This window comes from Coregonus clupeaformis, chromosome 9, assembly GCF_020615455.1.
Source record: "Coregonus clupeaformis isolate EN_2021a chromosome 9, ASM2061545v1, whole genome shotgun sequence".
NCBI classification, from domain to species: domain Eukaryota; kingdom Metazoa; phylum Chordata; class Actinopteri; order Salmoniformes; family Salmonidae; genus Coregonus; species Coregonus clupeaformis.
Genome location: NC_059200.1, coordinates 50,239,051 through 50,264,496, shown reverse-complemented (window position 1 = coordinate 50,264,496; position 25,446 = coordinate 50,239,051). Strand labels below are relative to the sequence as shown.

Sequence of the window (25,446 nt, the reverse complement as noted above, 5' to 3'; positions counted from 1 at the left end):
AGACCCCCACTGTGCAAGGCCTTGTCTGCCATACTCACACACTTTATGGGCCCCCTTTCTCGACAAATGTTCCAGATTTTGCCTCGTATGCGCCTCGCAATTTAGACTAATGCATTGCCAACTCAGTGGAATCAGCAGGAGGCTTGTGCTGATGCGACATGATCATTATCTCTCGATGTGAGGAGGACTCTTATAGAAGAGCATTAGGGTTTTAGGATTGACAATGATTGCAGGATATAGGCATGAGGTTAATTCTACAGTCATATTTGCAGAAACAGAGTAAATCGGTTTTAAATATCTAGATCCCAAACGAAGGTTTGTGCGGTATATTGGTCCACCACTAGCCCAGACTACTCCTTCATTTGTGTGGAGCTGTCAGGTGTAGTGTGTGTTATTGACAGAGACTGCCCCCTCCCTCTGTCTCTCTGTGGTTCCTCTGGCTGTGTTGGAAGAGCAATAAAAGCGCTGGTAAACGATAACCCCTCACAGAGCTGCTTAACGGCCATACAGGAGGAGCAGCTGTAGCCTGCAGCCCCTCGCCAGGGAACCCCCCCCCCCACCCCACCTCCCCACCTTCACTAACACTCCCCCTCACACACCCACACACACCCTCGCCTGTCTGTGCAAAGTGATAAATGCCCCTCCAGCCTCTCTCCCCACAGACACACACTGCTCACACACATACACACAATTCACACTTGGAATTGGATTTCTACCGTTCTCAGCCATAATCCCTCAGTTTCTAATGGTCTATAGCAGTGGTATTCAACTTTTTCAGGGGTGGCCCCATTTTTCCAGCCAGAATTTCTGGGGACCCCATTTTTCCCCCAAGAATTTCTCATGACCTCACCCTAAATCTAATGACAACTTTAAAATCGGTACATTTGGATTTTTAAATCAACAAATAACCTTAAATTCATTGCATGAAAAATAAACATTTGCTCAATAAAACCTTTTTTTTTTTAAATGATCTTTCTGAAAATCGTTTGTATATTGTCCCATACCATAATCTGTACTGCCACTGGTCTATGGGCTCGGCACGGGAGACAAGAAAGGTAAAGATAGGTTTAGAGGGAGAGAGAGAAGAAGAGGGAAAAGGGAATATGGAGAATACTGGACGGAGACAGAGTAGAGACAATTTAACAGAGAGATAGAGAGAGAGCGAGAGAGAAAGAGAGAGAGAGAGAGGAAGAGAGGAGCAATGAGTGATAGTGATAACTAGTGACAGAGAGGAGGAGTGGGACATGCTCACTAATGTGCATTCACTCTTGGGCGCCTGCTTGGCTGACCATTATTGGGTATCTGTCTGACAGTGAACACAAACCTGTCAACGCCACACAGACACAGCGCAGCTCAGCACAGCACAGCCAATGATTATCAGATATGAGTCTGCTAGCATGATGAGTGTCTCTCACCACCACGGCACGGTCACACGATCACACAGCGAGAGGTGGAGGAGAGGCATGCTGCAGAGACTGCTGAGGTCATTAACTCATACATCAACGTCTGTTTCTCAGATGAGGCAGCGCTGGGAGGAGCTGCTTCGATCCACAGTTATTACTCAATAGAAAAACCTGGACATGAATCAAGTCAAGCGGGTGATATGTTCAGATAGGATAGGAGAGGCACGGCAAATCCACCCTCAACCCAAATTGATAGTAAATCCTCCTTAAGTGTACCATCTCACCATAAGCATAGCATGCACAGTGGTATGCATGCTAGTGAGCAGTGGACATTTTCAATAACATTGATCCTGTTCTGGTGCCACTACATATTTTCATTGTTAGAGTGGCCACTAGAGTATCTGGTCAATATAATGGATAGTCTGTGCCAGTCCTGGAACCAGTGCTTGACTTGGAATGAAATAGGTGCCAGTACTCATTTTGGGTGCCGGTACTATTTACATTTAGGTGCAGAAGCTCCACAATACTTTTGAGCTAATATTCTATAAGAGGAACAGGAGCTCAAGCAGTAGAACATTTGAGGTGCCTGTACTCAGCTCCGGTGAGCTCCTGCCCAAGTCAAGCAATACCTGGAACACTGTCGCTCCCTCCCACTCTCCCACTAACGTCTTCCCATTCCATGATGTTTCACAATTCCATCTCTCAACCGTAATGTGATTTCTATTGATTTCCAAAAGCTGTGTTGCGTAAGGGTCAATTTGGGCCCAGAGTGGAAAATGAGAGCATGAGAGAGGGATGATTGGTACGAGCCAGAGGTCTAAATATTGATACAGTTTCTTCTCTCCTAAATCAATATAATATATACTGAGGAGCGCAGAGTCTGAGCTCTTGAAGGAAAATATGTCTATTTAAGTTTTTTTTTTTATGAGAGTGGTGGAGAGAAAGAGAGGATCCAATTCCAATGGTTGTTCTGGGGTTTTCTATCATGTACCACATTGATGATGAATATAGCTATTTTATGTTTATAAAGAACAGACAACAAACTTCTACCCATCATAAGACCTCTGTTTGTACCAGCTATAATCTACTATCATGGTCTTATCATCTGAAAGCTACCATTAGAGCGGATGTTCCATCCTGCTGTCTGTGTATCCATGGAGATGGAGGTGATATTTGACCCCATGCTGACCCCTGGGTACAGGATGGTGTAGACAGATGGGCTGCTACTAGACCTGGCTAATGTGTGGTCAGTCAGCAGCATGGGCGCTTGGTTCCCCCCACCTTACCCCACCCCTACCCCCCTCTAAGAGCCGGAAACACCCCTCCACACTGACAGACATGTGCATTTGGCAAGATATGAAACCAGGCCAGTTTCTTTAATCCCTCGGTGGCATTGGGGGAGAGATAGAGGCTTAGACTGCCATAGGGAGAGATAATGGCACAGGTTGCTGGAGGAAGGATGACATCAGCGTTCAACCTCTGTATGCAGCACTGGGCGGGTGGGCACAGAGATGCCCGGAGGCTGTGGTGACACCGTGGTGGGGTATGGGTTGGCATCTTACCCGCAGGGCGGTGATGGTGGTGGGGTCTCGGATCCTCCCATCCTCTTCCTTTAGGTTGTAGCCCTCCGGTCTCTTGTCCCGCTCACTGATCTTCCACAGCTTCACTGTTTTATCTGCAGGGAGGAGGAGGAGGAGGAGGAGGAGGAGGAGGGGAGAAAGGGATGAGTAACAACAGGCTAGGGCTAGGCTAAAAAGGTGTACTGTGCTGATCTGGCTTGGGGAGATAGCTAGCTGCACTAAGGAGGGGAGGAGGCCGACTCAGTAGTGTGCGACTCAATCTGCTGTACTGATCCAGTATTGGAAGCTGGCCACTGCGGAGGGTTGGCATGACATAAATAGATAGGAGATATATCAGCTGAGATCAATAGCCTCCAATTAACCTGATTAAAGCCTCCTGTTGCCAGCCCAGCTTGTTCCACTGATGTGTCCAAAGATAGCACTCTGCTCTCATAGGAGTCTGTCTGCTGATGCAAGTTCCCCATCGAATACATTTAGTGAAAGGTGAAAGGAAGGGTACTGCAGTATTGTAAAGGTCAGTGGAGTGAGTGATGAATATGTGAATATGTAACTTGAGAAGAGCCACTTCCTGCCTCTGGTGGCACTTAACATAAATATTTTTCCATGAAACAGCTGCTTGGCTAAAATCAATAGGCTGTATAATGCAACAGATTACGTAATGGAGGTAATGGAACCATTACCTAACACTAACATCAACAAGAGAGCATTAAATTATGGTGATTTCACTAAAACTAGCTGTGTGGCTTACCATTGGTGGAGAGGAGGAAGTTGCTTACCATTGGTGGAGAGGAGGAAGTAGGCAGCGTTCTGCTGAGGCAGCCAGCGGATCTTGTTGATCTTCTCCTCGATCTCCAGGCTCTTCAGGTAGTCAAACTCAGGCTCGTGGCTCTGGAAGGTGCTGTAGACATTGTACTCCCCTCTCCTGTGGGGCTGGTTCTTACTCTGAAACAACAAGGACAATGTTTGAGTTTGTGGAAGAATAGGCAGATGTTCTGGGATTATTCAGCTATTCAGACATACAAAAAAAAGACCAGTGTTTGAAGTTTGACAATTAAATGAAGATAACGATATTGCGGCATTAGGATACAGAGGAGTAGTGTACATTGAGCACAATTTGAGAGTGGGGATCTTCCTATTCCATTGAATAGACAAAATGTAGGAAACAGCAAACCAAGATTTTCACAGCAGTAGATGTGTCGATGGCCTGGTTTCTGCTTTCTATATCAAGCATACATGCGCACACTACCCAGGAACAAACAAAGCATGGGGACTGTAGTATGTGGAGCAGTCACCAAAATCCCTCTCCGGCATTTTACGGGTTGACATAACTGCTGACATAGTACAGTCATTGTGCCTCCATAAGGTATTTTTGTTGAGTAGAAATCGGAGAAATCAGGCAAAAGTGGGTTAAACCTATTGTAAGGCTGTCAGGATCTGTAGTAAGGGCCGGCGAGATAGCTCAATAACAGCCTAGCCCAGCAGCCTCAGCTCAACATGGCAGGTCAGGTATCACCTCAGGAAGCTTCAGAATCAATAGCGCCAAATCAGATGACCAAACAAGAGGGGAGGGTATTAATGGAAACAGATTTGCCCTCTGCGGGGGGTGAAGTCGGGGGGAAGCGAGGGGGTGGGGGAGCGCCTCTGGCGTGGGGATTAGCAGATACTATGGAGCGCCTTGAAATCAGCTGGAAGGTGAAAAGACGAGGGGAAAGGAGGTGGGGGGGGGGACTCATGCAGTCCCTGACGTTCATATTTTCTCACAGCCAGACAGAAGGTTCAGACGCTGTCTAGTCCTTTCATCCAGCTTCCAAAGGAGACTCTAGGCCTCCCCGAGTGGCCCATAATCTTTCCATAATACCTCCTACAACCACTGAATAAACATCCACAGACCCTTAACACTTCTACTACTACTAGTATTAGTACTACTGCTACTGCTACTGCTACTACTACTACTAGTACTACTACTACTACTACACAGTAACCCAGGGAATGTAAGGTCTCAGACACAGCAATAACGTTTGCTGGCTGAGAGTACTTAGCATCTCTGAACATGTAGAACCGGGTGAAGGCAGTCAGACGTCTACGCTAGATCAACATTCGGTGCGACTTGTGCGATCCTTTACTGGAACATGCTGGCAATCTTTCTTCCAGATCCAACCAACATCTATGAATGGTAATGAATGTGCCGATGTGATGTTATTTCATTCAAGGTTCAATATGGGTTCATTAGATGCAGGTTCATGAGCTAGATGTCGAATGGTTAGTGCCATAGTAAAACATTTGAGTGCCAGGATGTGAGAGACATGAGAAACATAAGAGACATGGTAAGTAGGGGTGTCTGGGCCAGTCTTACCTCCTGTTCTCTCTGGAACACCACTACTCTCCCTCCCTTGTCCCCCGTCGCCAGCAGCTCTCCAGTTGGGTTGAACTCAACCGTGGATATGATGTCAGCTGGAACAGAAGACACACAGAGAAACGTTACCTCACTGAGATACTCAATACAACGATACAGTACATTACCCACCTACTGTATGCCTGAATGAGTAATGCTCTGTTTCCTTCACCTCATTGATAACCGTAAAATCAATTTTCAAGACCCAGCTATGTGAAATTAAAATGGTGAATGACTTGAAATACACTACATGAACAAAAGTATATGGACACCTGCTCGTCGAACATCTCATTTCAAAATCATGGGCATTCATATGGAGTTGGTCCCCCCTTTGCTGCTATAACAGCCTCCACTCTTCTGGGAAGGCTTTCCACTAGCTGTTGGAACATTGCTGCGGGGACTTGCTTCCATTCAGCCACAAGAGCATTAGTGAGGCTGGGCACTGATGTTGGGCGATTAGGCCTGGCTCGCAGTCTGCGTTCCAATTCATCCCAAAGGTGTTCGATTGAGGTTGAGGTCAGGGCTCTGTGCAGGCCAGTCAAGTTCTTCCATACTGATCTCGACAAACCCTTTCTGTATGGACCTCGCTTTGTGCACGGGGGCACTGTCATGCTGAAACAGGATTCCCCAAACTGTTGTTACAAAGTTGGAAGCACAGAATCGTCTAGAATGTCGTTGTATGCTGTGGCGTTAAGATTTCCCTTCACTGGAACTAAGGGGCCTAGCCCGAACAATGAAAAACAGCCCCAGACCATTATTCCTCCTCCAACAAACTTTACAGTTGGCACTATGCATTCGAGCAGGTAGCATTCTCCTGGCATCCGCCAAACCCAGATTCGTCCATCGGACAGCCAGATGGTGAAGCGTGATTCATCACTCCAGAGAACACATTTTCACTGCTCTAGAGTCCAATGGCGGCGACCTTTACACCACTCCAGCCGACGCTTGAAATTGCGCATGGTGATCTTAGGCTTGTGTGCGGCTGCTCGGCCATGGAAACCCATTTCATGAAGCTCCCGACGAACAGTTCTTGTGCTGACCTTGCAGTTTGGAACTCGGTAGTGAGTGTTGCAACCGAGGACAGACGATTTTTATGCGCTACGCGCTTCAGCAGTCCCATTCTGTGAGCTTGTGTGGCCTACCACTTCGCGGCTGAGCCGTTGTTGTTCCTAGACGTTTCCACTTCACAATAACAGCACAGAGTTGACCGGGGCAGCTCTAGCAGGGCAGAAATTTGACAAACTGACTTGATGTAAACGTGGCATCCTATGACGTGCCACATTGAAAGTCACTGATTTCTTCAGTAAGGCCATTCTACTGCCAATGTTTGTCTATGGAGATTGCATGGCTGTGTGCTCGATTCTATACACCTGTCAGCCACGGTTGTGGCTGAAATAGCCGAATCCACTAATTTGAAGGGGTGTCCACATACATTTGTATATACTGTAAATTGTAGGTGGGGCAAGAGGCAGAGTTAAAAACTTAACCCTGATTCTTAAATGCATTCAAGCGGTCTATTTTCACGCCCCTGCAGTTGATGTGCTCCTCAAGTCTTTGAAGGCCTGCTCAGATAGCGTGTCCATGGATCGGATCAATTATCTATGCCGCTAGCTCATCTCAGGGCTGATGAAAGGCCTGGGCCACCACTACAACAACCTGCAGTCTCTCACAATGCTACTGCCCCCTCGCTAGGCTAGCTCCATCAGTAGCATCCCCCTGTCCCTCGCCCCCGCACTGTCTGTCACCACCCCATTCATATGCAAAACCCTCTCACACATCTCCCTGACACACTCACCAGATCTCTACAATAACACGGCATGGTGGACCTGGAGAATCATGTACACAGAGATAGCCTGCTGCTTCTTTCTGTGGCAGGGAAGCCCCTGCAATAGGTTTCCACAACTCAATCACATGAGATCAGATACAAATTACATTTTTGGTTCCATACGTCGCACACTCAGACTACTCCATTCTGTGGTTGAAAGTGAAATTGCATTACAAAAGAGCCACTCCACACCCCCTCCCTACAATATTAAAGATGGTAGATAGATGCTCACACTCATGTTCATATATAGAGATGGAAGATCATGTCTGTCTTTACAGACCCAACAGTGTGGCCAGGCATCCAACTGCATTCTAGGGGCTTAAAGAAATGACAAAGGAAGCTGCCATTGTTGGCTGTCTTGCGGTGTGATGAGGACTATCTAACCCACACAGCCACAGAGGAAAGTAGGGCAATCGGGGATGTTTAATTAAAGCAACCCCTCACTAGGGAGCGTTGAGGAGCTGCGACACCACCATGGAACTTAGGGGCGGATGCTCTCCCCTCTGTGTAAACAGCCAGCCATATCAGTGCCACCACAGCCCCAATACAGCTCACTGTACGCATTAAACAGCCTCTCAAGTGTCTCATACTCCACGCCCCGCTCTTGACTCGACGTACAATTTGCCAACCTCGAAGAGACAAAGAGCCTGTATTGCTGTCTCTGTGCTGCTGGCTGTTTGTGTATGCTGCAGCAGTAAGCTCTACCCTGCCCTGCCAGACAGCAGAGGGGATTTGCTTCTAAATGGAGGATCTGTATGCATAACTATCCTCAGCCCAAACACACAGTCTATCCAAGGCGGTAGAGAATCCTCTCCGTCTCAGTCTCCTTATCTAACCCTGTAGGTTCCCTTCTGCCAACGTCACACACAACAAAAATTACCTGACACACTTAGCTACCTCACATGACCTGTCGACTGAACGCACCAAACATTGATTCAGGTCAGGACATCCAGAACTGAGATGTATCAAGTAGAATATCTATCTCAAGCTAGTTCTAGCATTGTGAGGTTAAGATAATTCAACTGGCATGCCTAGAATGGAATGATGTTTGTTTTCATCTGAAAAACAAATGAGTTGATCGTGAGTTTTCCCTCAAGCAGATTGTGGTCGATTGATTCCTACCTTTGACACATCTTCCCTGGTCTTCCTCTAGCAGATGCATCTGTTTTAGAGGCTGTGCCTGGGTACACTGTTGCTATGCAATCCTCTCAGAGATAAGGGTACATACTCTGCCAGGTGGATCGCGCTCTCATTCGCAGGTATATTTGTCTTGTTCAAAACTCTCTTCAGACCTGAAGAGACGAGTCCCTCGCACACATACACACTCACACACACTCGCTAACAGAGTGCTTTACCGACAACGCTCGGTCCGGATTTGAATAATTAACATTAAACGAAGCAAACAAACAAGACCAGGCTTTTAAATAATTATATTTTTTTCCCAGGAGAAGCATGTCAGAAATAGAGAGGGACAGAGCGAGAAAGAGAGAGATGTGTTTTTTTTTGTGTTTAAAAGAGAGAGAGAGAGAGAGAGAGAGAGAGAGAGAGAGAGAGAGAGAGAGAGAGAGAGAGAGAGAAACATAGAGAGGGAGTATGGAGCGATTTCAGTGCCAACAGATTTTTTTTATTTATTCCATCATTTGGAATTTGTATTAGGATATTTAATTTGAATTTAATATTTTTGAAATTGTAATGCACAAATTGAATCATGGAATTCATAAATTTAACTTGTATTTCCTGATTTGAAATTGAATGAATATTGCAGTCAGCTTTAACAATTAATTTCAATTGAATTTAATATTGAAGTTCAATATTTATATATTCATTTTCAATATGCTAGATATTGCATTAATTGTCTGTGCATCAAGTTTACAAACTATAATTTCAAGTTTATCAAAGTTTCATATATTCAACTTCTTAGATGCATTCAGATTCAGTTTTCCAATTCAGTTCTCTAAATTCAGATTCAAAACCAGAGACAACATCCTGGTACTTTGCCAGCCAGGAAAGGCGGAAGAGAACAGATAGAATCCAAAGCTCACGTTGGTAAACTTCTGCCGGTTTCTGAAACCAATTCATTTGACTCTGGCATTTGAACCGTTTTGGCTATGAGCTACTATGACCCCATTCCTGAAAGCTAAGACTCTCTGGAGCAGGGATGTGGGTGTTCCCCTCTATGATGATCACAGGCTGCGTTAGGTGGGAGTGTCACAAAATGTGCCCCCCATAAGAATATAGTTGAAATGCCCTGTCATAGCCCTTCTAAGGATAGCCTTTCTACTCCTCTTTTAATCTTGATCTGATATGCCTGGGTTTGAACCAGGTCTCCTGCATGTCACAAGACTGTGTTAGCCCACTTAGCTAAAGCCTATAGGGATAAGTTCAGGAAGTTCATGTAAAGGACGACACACTGCTTGATTAACGAGTACCGCTTCCCTCTGATTCAGCTCATACCAAGACTCAAACTCAGGACCTCTGCCTCGCAAACACACTTGACCACCCTCCTGATGCATTCCAACCCACCGGTCTATTGAAAAAGGCCTTCTTCAATTGCGCAAGGAGCAACACTTCAGGCTGAACGCAGCTTCCCCGGGATTGCCGCGCAAAATAAATATCAGCCCGCACAGAGAAGCATGAGATTGAACTTCACTCAACTTTCTAGTTTTCCCCTTTAGTTAACGCTATCAACGTTTCCCTCTACTGTAGGAATTGCCAATATTAGCCACTAATATAGATGTTTGGTCAACAGGCTATATCGGTCCGCTAATACAGGATGATTAAAGGTCCAGTGCCTTTAAAAATTCAGATTTTTCCGAGGGTGCTGCAGCAACCTCAGCACCCCTACTTCCTGCGGCTATGGTAGATGCGCTTGTTTTGAGATCAAAGCGAGAGCTGCATGTAGCCACGTGTGCACATTTGTTCATATTCTTTGCTAGTAAGTGAGTTATTAGCCCAGTTTTAGCTCATTTCTAGTCAGCAATTGGGGAGTGGTTGCTTCCTTCAAGAGCACAAAACGTGTGCATTTCTAGCCATCTTTGAAAAGCGAGTCAGGTAAAGATAATTTTTTCTGTCTTAAACGGGCAGTGTTGTATTTTGAGACCGGCTTGAATAAGCTAAGTAGCCAATAGGCAGAGTGTAGCATAATTTGTCTGATTCTCTGTAATAATGGTTTGGGAATAATAATGAACTTTATTTTGTAAAGTGGTTTCTTGCATCAAACAACACATTTTCAGTCACCTCCTTGTCTGAAGGACAAGTGGATAAACAGGTTAATGTCAAGCCCTGCATGTTTTTTTCAAAAGTCTCATGGAATGTAGGCCTACATTGAACACCACACATTGGCTGCTACTGTAGGCTGAATGATAGAACAGCTATTTCCATGTTAAAATGTTATGGGATGCATTTTCCCATTGTTTTTTATGGTAGGCCACTGGTAGGCCTACATTATGATCAAGTAGCCACCGTAGCCTACTTGGCCGCTGTTATAACTGTAACTTAAAGCGTGTACAGCCTCAATGTTCACAGTAAACGCGCAACCAGAAGTTGCACTGAATTTTCACAACGTTCAAGTTTGTGCTCAGCAGACCAGACATTTCCTCAGTGCCGAAATAATTAGAGGGAACATTGCGGATGAGTGGGTTTCAAAGATCCCCATCTGCTACATTCACCCCTTTAACTCACTCTACAGTGACCCCAGCGGTTGAACCAGTGCAACTGTAGAGCCGAGTCCAGTTGCACCATTGTAAAGGATGTCACGCTGCCTGCTTAGCGAGTACCGCTTCCCCCTGATTCAGCTCACATGGAGATTCGAACTCAGGACAACACACATGACCTCCCTCCTGAAGCATTCCAGCCCATCGTGCTTTTAAAAAGGTATTCTTCAATTGAGCAAGGGGTGACACTTCAGGCTGAGGAGTGAGTTTCACAGATCCCCATCTGCTAAACTAATACGAGTCTTCAAGTTCCAGCAAGGTTAGGTGATCAATGCTTATGTGATGAGAACCTTGCCTGAGACCTGAAGACGTGCTAGTTTGACAAGTGTTAGACATCAAGCAGGGGCGGACTGGCCATCTGGCATTTCGGGCAAATGCCAGATGGGATGGTCCATTTTTAGCCCAGTGGGCCTGTCTAACTAATGGGAGCCTCAGGGGAAGTAATGGGCCATTGTGGGGGCCTGGAGGAAAAGAATGGGCCGGCGAGGGGCCCTGGAAAAAATAATGGGCCGGTGTGTTAGAAATGTTGGTCCCAGTCGGCCCCTGGTCTCAAGTCTCTGGGAAGGGTAGTCATTATAAGGTTAACATGTGAATGACTGGGTTAAGACTGTGTTAGCCTGTTGAGCTAAATGCCTAGGCATTGGTCCTGTGACTTATATTGATCTCTTCAAGGAGGAGGTCAAAGTAGGGTGAAGTGTAACACAGATGGTTCGGTGACCACGCTCGTGTGATGAGTAACTTGTCTGATACCTGAAAAGATGCATCATCTGGTGCCCAGAAGACCTGGGTTAGAACCCCATCAGTAAACTAACACGTCTTCATGTCTGCCAAGGTTTCTCATCACATAAATAATAAATAAATAAATAAAATAAAATTGTATTTGTCACATGCGCCGAATACAACAGGTGCAGACCTTACAGTGAAATGCTTACTTACAAACTCTTAACCAACAATGCAGTTTTTAGAAAAATAAGTGTTAAGTAAAAAATAGATAAGTAAAAATAAAAAAAGAATACTTTTTTTAAAATAACAGTAGGGAGGCTATATACAGGGTGTACCGGTACAGAGTCAATGTGCGGGGGGCACAGGTTAGTCAAGGTAATTGAGGTAATATGTACATGTGGGTAGATGTAAAGTGACTATGCATAGATAATAAACAGAGTAGCAGCAGCGTAAAAAGAGGGGGTGGGGGGGACAATGCAAATAGTCCGGGTAGCCATTTGATGAACTGTTTAGGAGTCTTATGGCTTGGGGGTAGAAGCTGTTAAGAAGCCTTTTAGACCTAGACTTGGCGCTCCGGTACCACTTGCCGTGCGGTAGCAGAGAGAACAGTCCATGACTAGGGTGGCTGGCTAGGGTGGCTGGAGTCTTTGGCAATTTTTAGGGACTTCCTCTGACACTGCCTGGTATAGAGGTCCTGGATGGCAGGAAGCTTGGCCCCAGTGATTTACTGGGCCGTACGCACTACCCTCTGTAGTGCCTTGCGGTCGGAGGCTAAGCAGTTGCCATACCAGGCGGTGATGCAACCAGTCAGTATGCTCTCGATGATGCAGCTGTAGAACTTTTTGAGGATCTGAGGACCCATGCCAAATCTTTTCAGTCTCCTAAGGGGGAATAGGCTTTGTCGTGCCCTCTTCACGACTGTCTTGGTGTGTTTGGACCATGATAGTTTGTTGGTGATGTGGACACCAAGGAACTTGAAGCTCTCAACCTGCTCCACTACAGCCCCGTTGATGAGAATGGGGGCGTGCTCTGTCCTCCTTTTCCTGTAGTCCACAATCATCTGCTTTGCCTTGGTGACGTTAAGGGAGAGGTTGCATGAATGGTTCATTACACGCGGTAATCAGTCTGGGCTACTTATCACATGGACGGATCACCAAACCACCTTTGCTGTCCTCTCATTAAATGGGGTGCACAGATTCTTCTGCTTCTGTTTGCCACAGAAAGTGTTGTTGTGCAGTAGGCTTGATTTCGAACCCAGTTAGTTATATTGGTGCCGTGATCTCCGAGTATGAGGTCAAAGGGGGGTGAAATGTAACCAAGGTGGTTCGATGAACCTTGCTGGAGACATGAAGACTTGTGTGAGCTTCCTGAACTGTAGTCCCCTGTAGCTCAGTTGGTAGAGCATGGCGCTTGCAACGCCAGGGTTGTGGGTTCGTTTCCCATGGGGGGCCAGTATGAAAATGTATGCACTCACTAACTGTAAGTCGCTCTGGATAAGAGTGTCTGCTAAATGACTAAAATGTAAATGTAATGAACTAATGCCTACAGGCTTTATCTAAGTGGTCTAACAGTCTTGTGACATGCATGAGACCTGGTTTGAACCCAGTCAGTCGCAAGATTAAATAGGGGGTGGAAAGGCTATCCTTAGAAGGGCTATGACAGGGCTCTTCTGAAAAGTTGGCTAGGAGCTAGAAACTATATTCTTATGGGGGGCAAATTGTGGTTTTTGTGACACTCCTAACGCAGCATGTGATCATCACAGAGGGAAACAGAAATCCATGCTCCAGAGAGTCTTAGCTTTCGGGAATGGGGTCATAATAGCTTATAGCCAAAGCGGTTCAAACACTAGAGCCAAATTCATAGTAGGAAAATAAATCCAACATGCCACATTGGCTTCAGAAACTGCCAGAAGCTTCTGTTTACCACTGAGAGCGTTTGTTTCTATCTGTTCTCCTCTCCCTTTCCTGGCTGGCAAAGTACCAGGATGTGGTCTCTGGTTTTGAATCTGAATTTAGAGAACTGAATCTGAATGCATCTGAGAAATTGAATATTTAAACTTTGATTCACTTGAAATGATGGTTTGTAAACTTGATACACAGACAATGAATGCAATATCTACCATATTGAAACTGAATATATAAATATTGAATTTGAATTAAATTGAAATTGTATTTTAAATCTGAATGCAATATTAATAATATGCCATTTAGCAGACGCTTTTATCCAAAGCGACTTACAGTCATGCGTGCATACATTTTTTGTGTATGGGTGGTCCCGGGGATCGAACCCACTACCTTGGCGTTACAAGTGCCGCGCTCTACCAGCTGAGCTACAGAGGACCACATTCATTCAATTCAGTTTCAAATCATGAAATACAAGTTCAATTTATGAATTCAATGATTCAATTTGTGCATTAAACATTCAAAAATATTAAATTCAAATGTAATATCCTAATGCAAATACAATTTCTGTTGGCACAGAAATCGCTCCATAAGGGAGGGAGAGTGAAAGAGAGTGAGAGTGAAAAAGAGGGGGAGTGAAAAAGAAAGAAGACTGGGTTGTTATATTTTTACCCTAATGCACCTCCATGTTGTCTGTGTGTGTTGGGGAGATTTTTAGAAGGAGGTTTCCATGACGACCCCCTCCTAGACTAGCAGGGGCTGTATGATGAGGCTGAGAGGACTTTGTTCTTGGGCTTTGAACTGGTAGCAGCACACTGCATCTTCACCACTGCTTCATAATCATAAACACTAAAACTCCCCCTCCCCTTCCACATACATATAGTACATAATATAGAAAATACTGCAGTATGGAATGATATGTCGTCAGTAGTGCTCTAAATCGAAATCCAAAAATTAGATTTGGTGTTTCTACTATTGTAGATGATCATCAGACAGCTTGATGAGACAACAGATTGACAGCTGAATGACCTTGTTAACTTTCCTATTTGCGTGTAGAGATGTTACATAACAGGCCTCATTTGTGAATTGCGTTGGATCCAATAGGCTTAATGAGACATGAGAGAACAAAGTGTTTATCCACACGTAAGCGGTCAGTGGCTCTCCTGTCCTGGCCAGCCCTGTCTGTCTCTATCCTGTCTGTCTCCATCCTGTCTGTCTGTATCCTATCAGTCTCTATCCATCCTGTCTGTCTCTATCCTGTCCTGTCTCTGATGTTAAGGACATCCATACCGCTGACAGGTTGGCCACAAACTGTACTGTACATCTCTCTCCATCACACTATAAGGCTGCATCCCAAATGGCTACATAAGAAAGAATGGTGCCGGAGGGGATGGCTGCCGTTTTACGGTCTCCTAACCAATTGTGCTATTTTGTGTGTTTTTTCGCATTGTTTGTAACTTATTTTGTACATAAAGTTGATGCTACCGTCTTTGATGACCGAAAAGAGCTTCTGGATATCAGAACAGCGATTACTCACCTCGAACTGCACAAAGAGTTTTTCTTTAATGAGTCTGATGCGAAGGATATAATGTTGCTCCCAGACAAGGCCCAAATCCCCGTCATTCGCATGAAGAAAATAAGGAAATACATGGGGCGGAGATCAGGGTGCCTTGTGAGAATTTGTCGGCGAGTGGGTAACCCGCCTCTACCATATGTTCTATTGGCCAAAGTGCAATCACTGGAGAATAAACTGGATGAGCTCCGTTCGAGACTATCCTAACAAAGGGACATTAAAAACTATAATATCATATGTTTCACCGAATCGTGGCTGAACGACGACACGGATAATATACAGTTGGCTGGGTTTTCCGTGCATCGGCAGAACAGAACAGCTACGTCCGGTAAGACGAGGGGTAGGGGTGTGTGTCTCTTTGTCAATAACAGCTGGTGCGCAATGCCTAATATTAAGGTAGTCTGAGGTAGAGTACCTCATGATAAGCTGTAGACAACACTATCTACCAAGAGAGTTTTCATCTATATTTCTCGTAGCCGTCTATTTACCACCACAAACCGATGCTGGCACTAAGACTGCACTCAACGAGTTGTATAAGGCCATATGCAAACAAGAAAACGCTCATCCAGAACCGGCACTCCTAGTGGCCGGGGACTTTAATGCAGACAAACTTAAATCCATTTGACCTAATTTCTACCAGCATGTCACATGTGCAACCAGAGGAAAAAAAAACTCTAGACCACATTTACTCCACACACAGAGACGCGTACAAAGCTCTCCCTCGCCCTCCATTTGGAAAATCTGACCATAATTCTATCATCCGGATTCCTGCTTACAAACAAAAACTAAAGCAGGAAGTATCAGTGACTCACTCAATACGGAAGTGGTCAGATGACGTGGATGCTACGCTACAGGACTGTTTTGCTAGCACAGACTGGAATATGTTCCGGGATTCATCCAATGGCATTGAGGAGTATACCACCTCAGTCACCGGCTTCATCAATATGTGCATGGACGACGTCGTCCCCATAGTGACTGTACGTACATATCCCAACCAGAAGCCATGGATTACAGGCAACATCCGCACCGAGCTAAAGGCTAGAGCTGCCGCTTTCAAGGAGCAGGACACTAATCCGGACGCTTATAAGAAATCCCGCTATGCCCTCAGACGAACCATCAAACAGGCAAAGCATCAATACAGGACTAAGATTGAATCCTACTACAATGGCTCTGACGCTCGTCAGATAAGGCAGGGCTTGCAAACTACTACGTACTACAAAGGGAAACCCAGCCGTGAGCTGCCCAGTGACGCGAGCCTACCAGATGGGCTAAATGCCTTTTGTGCTCGCTTCGAGGCAAGCTAAACTGAAGCAAGCATGAGAGCACCAGCTGTTCTGGACGAGTGTGTGATCACGCTCTCCGTAGCGGATGTGAGCAAGACCTTTAAACAGGTCAACATTCACAAGGCCGTGGGGCCAGACGGATTACCAGGACGTGTACTCAGAGCATGCGCAGACCAACTGGCAAGTGTCTTCACTGACATTTTCAACCTCTCCCTGACCGAGTCTGTAATACCTACATGTTTCAAGCAGACCACCATAGTAACTGAGCCCAAGAAAGCGAAGGTAACCTGCCTAAATGACAACCGCCCCGAAGCACACACGTCGGTAGCCATGAAGTGCTTTGATAGGCTGGTCATGGCTCACATCAACACCATCATCCCGGAAACCCTAGACCCACACCAATTCGCATACCGCCCCAACAGACCCACAGACGACGCAATCTCAATCGCACTCCACACCGCCCTTTCCCACCTGGACAAAAGGAACACCTATGTGAGAATGCTGTTCACTGACTACAGCTCAGTGTTTAACACCATAGTTCCCACAAAGCTCATCACTAAGCTAAGGACCCTGGGACTAAACACCTCCCTCTGCAACTGGATCCTGGACTTCCTGACGGGCCGCCCCCAGGTGGTAAGGGTAGGCAACAACACATCTGCCACGCTGATCCTCAACACGGGGGCCCCTCAGGGGTGCGTACTTAGTCCCCTCCTGTACTCCCTGTTCACCCACGACTGCGTGGCCAAGCAGGACTCCAACACCATCATTAAGTTTGCTGACGACACAACGGTGGTAGGCCTGATCACCGACAATGATGAGACAGCCTATAGGGCGGAGGTCAGAGACCTGGCAGTGTGGTGCCAGGACAACAACCTCTCCCTCATCGTGAGCAAGACAAAGGAGCTGATCGTGGACTACAGGAAAAGGAGGGCCGAACACGCCCCCATGGAGCGGGTCGAGAGTTTCAAGTTCCTTGGTGTCCACATCACCAACAAACTATCATGGTCCAAACACACCAAGACATTATACACCCCCTTTGTTTTTACACTGCTGCTACTCGCTGTTTATTATCTATGCATAGTCACTTTACCCCTCCCTACATGTACAAATTACCTCGACTAACCCGTACCCCCGCACATTGACCCGGTACCGGTACCCCCTGTACATAGCCTCATTATTGTTATTTTATTGTGTTACTTTTTTTTTATTAACTCTATTTTCTTAAAACCTCATTGTTGGTTAAAGGCTTGTAAGTAAGCATTTCACGGTAAGGTCTACACCTGTTGTATTCGGCACATGTGACAAATAACATTTGATTTGATAAGAGCCCTATGGGCTCTGGTCAAAAGTAGTGCACTATATAGGGAATAGGGTGCCATTTAGTAGGCACTATAGGAGAGAGCACACACACACTGGGCTGATGTGTTTGTCCAGTAACCAGGAGAACTCATGGCTCATGTCATGGTGCTAAGATAACAATGGTACCACTTGGCAGACAGACATGGGCCCAAGCTGTGTCGCAGCCTTGCAGGCATCACATAGGGGAACTATTGTGTCCCGAGCTAAAGGGGGTTCGTTCAGCCTGTCCTGAGACATTTGGTCCTGGCTCTTCATCCCCAGCTCCTCTCTATGTCTGTACGGACACTTAGTGGTTGGTCTCAGCATCATTACTCCCTGGCTTCAATGGAACAGAATATGAGTATATCGGATTGTACTTACAACAGGTACTGCAAGGACATAAAAAAACATGCATGCTTTCAAACACATGCAAGAATACAAACACACGCACACAAGAGAGACACACACACCCTGCTTTTAGCACGGACGACACAGAATATTTCTCCTGTCTGGTTTATAAGAGGAGGTGGCAGCGAGAGTGTCTGACCCACTTGGTCACAGATGTATTACCTCGGTGGTGTTAGAACACACTGTCCTACACACAAAGATAAAAACAAACACACACACCAACCCAGACACCATACTACCATACACACACACCTAGTGCGTCAGAACAGAGCACCATGCTCAATGCACTGATCAGGCGCCATGATGAAGAGGTGTATCGGAGAACACAAAGCAGAGCAAAGCTGGCCGAGGGGAGGGAGGAGAACAGAGGCAGGAATAATTACATCTAAATCATATTCACATTCCACATGGAAACAGAATTCCAAATCATCTCTCCGAGATGGGAAACATGCTGACCTAATTAGGCCCCAGGAGTATCCAATTTTCAGACTCCTTTTCCCAACGTTTTCTTTCCTTATCATCAGACGAGAACATGGTGGGAGAATTTCACCAACAAAGATGAAAGATTCAGAGGGAATGATGCGCCAGAGGGTGAAGTGTTATCTTCTTTTAATAACAACCAAGCTCTATCTTGCTTCTTTATTGTGGACAGGGTATAGCCAAACACAAAATACACCCATTGTTTTTCCAGTGAAGTAAAATAAAAATAGAATAGATATTAAAGAAATTGGTTTTCAATCAACATACATATATTTTTGTTCAGTATACATGTGTATGCTGTGAGAATTTTTCACATTCACTATCTGTTCAAACAGAAGATCAGAATACATTTATCTTGCTCCCGTGTGTGTGTGTGTGTGTGTGTGTGTGTGTGTGTGTGTCTGTGTGTCTGTGTGTATGTGTCAGTCAATCTGACTCGGCACCAGTGTGAATTGATGGGTGATATCTTATCAGACAGAGTGAGACTTCAAATGCGGATTCCATTTTTCCATGATTAACCCATTAGAAGGGCGGGTGTGTGTGTTGAAAGGGAGAGCTCATTACTGTAGCTGCTCGGAGCAGTGAGAAACTCTGCTGCTTTGTTCTCGGACCGTACCCTCACAAGACAGCCAGAGGACAAAACACACAACAGTACAATAAGAAAGCATACTGCATACAGACAACAGCCCGGAACCTTCCAGACTAAATCTGGTTGCCTGTATCAAACATGAACAATATCATAATTGACCCAAGGCTGACGCTCCATGTTGATATTTAATTGGAAAATATATCTCAGAAACAGACAAAACAGTGTTGATAAGAGACTGGACTGAGAGGAGTGAGGAGTCTGAACATGCCTTCATCCGGACATCTGAGTGATGCTTTGATCACTGATCAGGTTTGAACATCTGACCATGTGGAGCTCTGATGAATCAACTCAACACAAAGACATGTCTGTTCTGTAAGGCTCTGGATTTCTATTCTCTCTATAACGCAGGCTAGAGGATGCTGGCCGTCGAGTCGGATAAAGAGAGAGAGAGAGAATAAATCACAAAGCCAGTGGGGCTTTCAAACACTGGGGGTCAGGGGTCGAGGTGCTGCATGAGAGCCCAGCCGCCCTGATAACACAAATCCATCTTGTGTAATAATGTCAGCGCGACACTGTGGAAGGGAACAAGAGCTGAGTTTATCACTGCTCCCCATCCATACATTTCACGCACATCTACACATCTGGACACACATACACAGACACACACACACACACACACACACACCTATAATATTAAACATGTGCCATGGAATGGGTATCGGAGGTGCCATGGTGGAGCGCCCTTCGCTCCTGCAGCCTAGTGCTGATTGTAATGGAGATTGGATCCCTGAGTCTACCTCCAACCCGCATATCAGCCCCTGATGAAAGGCTAACATTAGAATAGAGAGAATGCAGATAGCGGTCGATTCAGACCTGGGACAGTGAAATTGAGGTGCAGAGGGCAGCAGGGCCGACTCCGGAGAGGGATGAGTTTTTTTGTTATTAAAACCAGGAGTCAAATGTTTCATCTCAATGTGCTGGAGGGCACAGAGGCACTGTGGCTCTCTGAGACAAAGGTATTACCAACCAGGACTAAACAACATCAGCAAATAATGTGTCTGCCACCTCCGGCTACTGTATAGCACATTTTGCATTGTTCCCTTTCTCAGAGATTGCATAGTTTTTTTGTACCCCACAACTATGCTAATGTAGGCCTATGTGTTGTGTACATTGTGCAAGTGTAAGCAGGGAACATACCTAACTTGTATAATGAGAAAACTAATAAACACTGACCGTACAATCTGCTTTAGTCAAGAACCAGACAGGCTAGAGAGTAGTTAAGAACCTCTCAGAGAACAGTAAGTAAAATAGACAGAGAGCAGACTAGAGACAGGTCCTAACCTACACTGTCCAGTACCAGAGCTCAGACAGACTACATGCTGTGAAGCTCTTGTGTTACATGGTTGGGATGGATCAACAAACTGCTGTAGCTCTGCCCAGAACCAGTTGTATAAGTGGAGTTCCAGGTAGTATCAGAGAGAGAGAGAGGGAGAGAGAGAGGCAGAGCGAGAGAGGCAGAGCGAGAGAGGGAGAGAGAGAGAGGCAGAGCGAGAGAGGGAGAGAGAGAGGGAGAGAGAGCGAGAGGCAGCGCGAGAGAGAGGGAGAGCGAGAGAGGCAGAGCGAGAGAGGCAGAGAGAGAGGGAGAGCGAGAGAGGCAGAGCGAGAGAGAGAACGAGAGAGGCAGAGCGAGAGAGAGAGCGAGAGAGGCAGAGCGAGAGAGAGGGAGAGCGAGAGCGAGAGGCAGAGCGAGAGAGAGAGCGAGAGAGGCAGAGCGAGAGAGAGGGAGAGCGAGAGAGGCAGAGCGAGAGAGAGAGCGAGAGAGGCAGAGCGAGAGAGAGAGCGAGAGAGGCAGAGCGAGAGAGAGGGAGAGCGAGAGGCAGAGCGAGAGAGAGAGCGAGAGAGGCAGAGCGAGAGAGAGGGAGAGCGAGAGAGGCAGAGCGAGAGAGAGAGCGAGAGAGGCAGAGCGAGAGAGGCAGAGCGAGAGAGGCAGAGCGAGAGAGGCAGAGAGAGAGGGAGAGCGAGAGAGGGAGAGAGGCAGAGAGAGAGGCAGAGTGAGTCAGAGAATTACAGAGGCAGCGAGGGAGAGACAGAGACGCAGCAGCTTGCTGGCTTTAATGCATTGCTACACAACACCTGCGTGGGGCCAGAGATTAGCAGGCTGAGTCTGTGCTACTGAATTACGTGTCTAAAGGATTGACTTCAGGATAAACTGCACCTATCAGGAATGGCCCCCATTTCCTGGGAAACATACTCATTGCACTGGTCTCACCTTAAAGTCTAGATTCAAAGAAATCCAACGATGCAAATAGTCACGCAACAGAACACCTCAACGTAAGAGCAACAACATACATGTATTAAAATAAACTAAATCAAAATTGCAATCTTGACACATTGGTCTTGTATCTTTTCCAAGTGAAACACAGTCGTAAATCTACTCAATCAGCTGTTCATACAAGTCAGCTGGAAGGTTTCCTAATGGAAGGGTCTAGGGGTCATTGGGGAGTTTCCCATCCTTCCTTCCCTACCTGCTGTAGGCTGAGTTGACCCACTGCACTAAGTGGCTTAGACAGGCTAATCCTATGTTGGTGTCCACACACAGCCATAAATCCCTCGGAAAAATCTATTTGCAGCAATCTGCTCACTGTTCAAAATCGTGGCCCCCCCGATAACAACAAACTAATACATCATAACATACCTAGCCTCACTGACATGGTCAGAATGGTTTGTGTGGCACTGGCTCATCAAAAAACATGGAGTAATCTGCAGGAGAGCAGATTGTCCCTAAAGTTTTGCCCCAAGCCCATGACCAGATCACAGGAGCTAGAGAGAGAGAGATCGATATCTGAGGAGGCCTGGTCCTGAGGTGACGACTGGCACACGCTGTGTCTCTCTGATTGGCTGGATCACACACTGCTCTGTCATCTCACCATGAACACCAGCAGCTCCCTCAGAGCATGACATCATCACAGGACAGGGTCTGCTTTCAAAGTAGGACCCGGGGCCAGTTTGGTCATACGCACGCACACCCTTCACGGCCATTAAAAGAGGGCTCCTGCAGTGTGCCGTTTCTGTCTGTTCTGTTCAGTGCCTCTCATTAGGTGTGTATAGAGGTTGGCTCAGGGCATGTGTTCATTCCCAGCCCAATTCCCTTTGAAGATCAGCAATTTGAGACCATAAGTAGGCCACATAATTTAATCTACATCCTCCAAACGATTTCAATAAGATTTGGATCCAAAGGTTGATCTTAAAATATCATCAGTGATTTCATGCAGCCTCCTCCTGGTGTTGTTGTGTGGAAGGCCAGAGGCAGGCAGGTGGTCATTAGAATATACCCTGAAACTCCGCCCTCATGCCCATGCAAATGCTCTTTTGTCACAGAATGGACGGATCCTATGCTAATGCGGACAATAAAAACTGTGGTGTGAATATCTAAATCATCCAAACTGTTTCTCCCCCCTGCCTCCCCTTCCACTGTACTGGGGCCAGAATGAGCTGAGGATTTTCTTTAGGAATAATGAATGTGCCTCCCGGGCCTGCTGAAATATTTCTTTTCATAAATAAATCGGGGAGAGTGGCCAGGGGCTGTTTGGCTTGGCACAGGCAGCTTACTGCAGCCCAGTCAATAACAGGCACTCCCTCATCCCCAGTTCAGCGCCCCCAACCCCAGCTCAGCGCCCCCAACCCCAGCTCAGCGCCCCCAACCCCAGCTCAGCACCACGGCACTGAGGTAACTAAGCTTATGAAACTATGGGCCTGGGGAAAATCTGTTTTGGGTGGAATAATTAAATGTGTTGTTTTTGTTGTCATATTATATATTTGTATCATTTGAGAAATGCAACGCAACTGAAATATAAGACAACTGCCCATTGAATGCTATATTTCACTTGGGGGTAGACTGCCAATACTTTTCTTTGAGGTGGAGGTTTAAAAATGCATTTAAACGCTGCTCAAGGTTCGCTCCAGCAGAAAATTGCAGATCATAGTGAAATGATGATGTTGAAAGAGGAAGAGTGTTTACAAGACCATTCATTCTTAATTGATCTCCAAATTCCTTTCTAATGTCCACTGGGATTCCGAGCACTGCACTGCTTCCTAGTCAAAGTCAAGGTGTGAGCTCCCAGTGAATATGTCCTGTTCCAGCAGTATATGATATTTGAGTCTTTACACTGCATTGCTTGTGTTTCTGATGATGCTGTAGATCTGTAAACTGTACAGGATGTGATTGAGCAGAAGAGCTGAATTGCAATGCTTTTTACCTCCAATATGTTGCAGTGTACTGCAATCCGTGTGTACAGACCAGTATGTACCTACGTGTGCGTTTATCCACAATCACCCCTGTCTCTATGAGCGTGTGAACTGCACATCAGTGTGTAAGGGACCTTTGCTGCAATGCAGATTGGCCAGCTGTCTTTGTTTGCTGTCCCGAGGCAGCTCTGGAGCCATACATCACTGGTGGGATTGACTGAAGCTGGGGCTGCACAGGCTGGAGTACCAGGTCCAGGGCCGGGGCCACATTGCAGCCACATCCACATCCAGAGCCACAGGGCTAGGTTAACTCCTGCTTGCTTCTCCTTTTATAGAATAGACTCTGGGCTCCAGCAGAACTAGCAGGCCTCTGACTGACTCCCCATTGCTCTGTCTCTCTTTTGTTGGCTGCCACCCCCCCCGGGTATTGGCTGTGGATGCTGACAGGGGGATTGCTGTGTGTGAATAAACAGTGTTTTTGCTGAGGCAGGTACTGTAGCTGTAACTCTCTGTTTCAGCCAAAGGATAGGAGAGGAGAGGGGAGGGCCTCTGGCTCTATAGCACTCTGCAGAGTCACATAAATAACCTCCATTAAACTAACAGACACCATGAGCTAATGGAACACGCATGTGACAAATACGTCTCGCAACGTAATGGTGATCCAAATGATAATAGCCAATATAAACGTATCAACAGTCATCATTATAATACAGCGCCAGCTGTTACAGTCAGACCACTCGTGTTTATCATTGCATTACAACAACTGTAATCAAGACAGCATGCCTCTTTGATTCTAGATTCTGTCCATTTCCTTAGCTTTCCTTAGTAAGTCAAGTTAACTTGGGACGGAGCCAAGAGCAAGAAGGCAGAATCACTCCCTGGCTGGAAATCCAACGTGCAGCCAAGGCACATTTTTCTAACTGCTGAATCATGCTGCTCTGTGCCCTCTCTCTCATTCCATTCTCTCAACATCTGCCATCTGCTCCAATGAAGATGGAGATCACCAGTTGACTGTACAGCATTGGATCAGAATCAACAGTTAGAGCAATTTCATAGGAGAGGGACAGTGAGGAAGATAGAGATGGAGAGAGAGAGACATCTGGTCTATGATAATGAGCTCAAATGTAATCTCTGCAGCAGACAGCCCCTCATATAAGATGCCATCCCACCACCATCTACACACACACATACACACGCACACACACACACACACACATACCTGGTCTAAATTGCCCCACACATGAACATTTGTCTCCATTACAGGAGCATCTGGGACCCTCTGCTTCTGTAATAGAGGTTTTATTGCTGACATACGCCACGGGTTAGAGAGAACTGTGTGTGTGTGTTTTGTGTGTGTGTGTGTTTGTGTGTGTGTGTGTGTGTGTTGCGATAGAGCTGTCTGGGACATTCAGAGCCGCGGAGTGAACACAAGTGTCTCCGAGACGGCTGTAAGACAGATCACAGCGATCCCCCAGTGCCTGTGGCAGAATGTCACTGCTATGACAGCTGCTGATACCAGCATGCCTATGCCGGTCACCGTGGCACAGTAGGGGACCATGGTTACCATCAGTACAGCATCCATTTTTGGACCAACCCGTTAGCTTCCTAGATTTGTTTGGGTTGAAACGTTCAACGTCAACGAGTTAAGATATGTATCTGGAGCATGTGAGTGTGCAGGGCTGCGGGCCATATTTGACTCTATTGCAGATAGATTCTTCCAGCCCAGTACCCCATTAAAAGTGATGTGCCTTTGATTTCATATGTAATTAGGTTAGCTAGTAGCTACCATCTCTACTACATCCACTACACCAGAGTGAAAAGCACAAATTATCTGTCAAGGAGGCCGATCGAGACAACAAAAACCATTCTCTAGTGTATTTCAAATTGGACATGCACCCTGAGCATAGCAAACATTAGGAACACCTTCCTAATATGGAGTTGCACCCCCCCGTCCCCACACCCCCAACCTCCCCCTTTTGCCCTCAGAACAGCC

The 25,446-nt window shown here is 46.2% G+C and overlaps 1 protein-coding gene across 4 annotated transcripts in view; it reads right to left on the bottom strand.

Moving 5' to 3' along the window:
- The window catches only part of ppp2r2bb (protein phosphatase 2, regulatory subunit B, beta b), a 91,593-nt gene that overhangs the window by 7,079 nt on the left and 59,068 nt on the right, over nt 1-25,446 (bottom strand). For 3 of the 4 annotated variants that reach the window (XM_041886597.2, XM_041886598.1, XM_041886596.2), the window contains exons 2-4: nt 5,337-5,434; nt 3,760-3,925; nt 2,966-3,078 (exon numbers count right to left, since the gene is read on the bottom strand). In XM_041886597.2, coding sequence (XP_041742531.1) covers nt 2,966-3,078; nt 3,760-3,925; nt 5,337-5,434 — 377 coding nt within the window. Of the gene's footprint in view, nt 1-2,965; nt 3,079-3,759; nt 3,926-5,336; nt 5,435-8,322; nt 8,543-25,446 lie in introns of those variants that run through there. The other variant, XM_041886600.2, reaches the window with a different exon arrangement.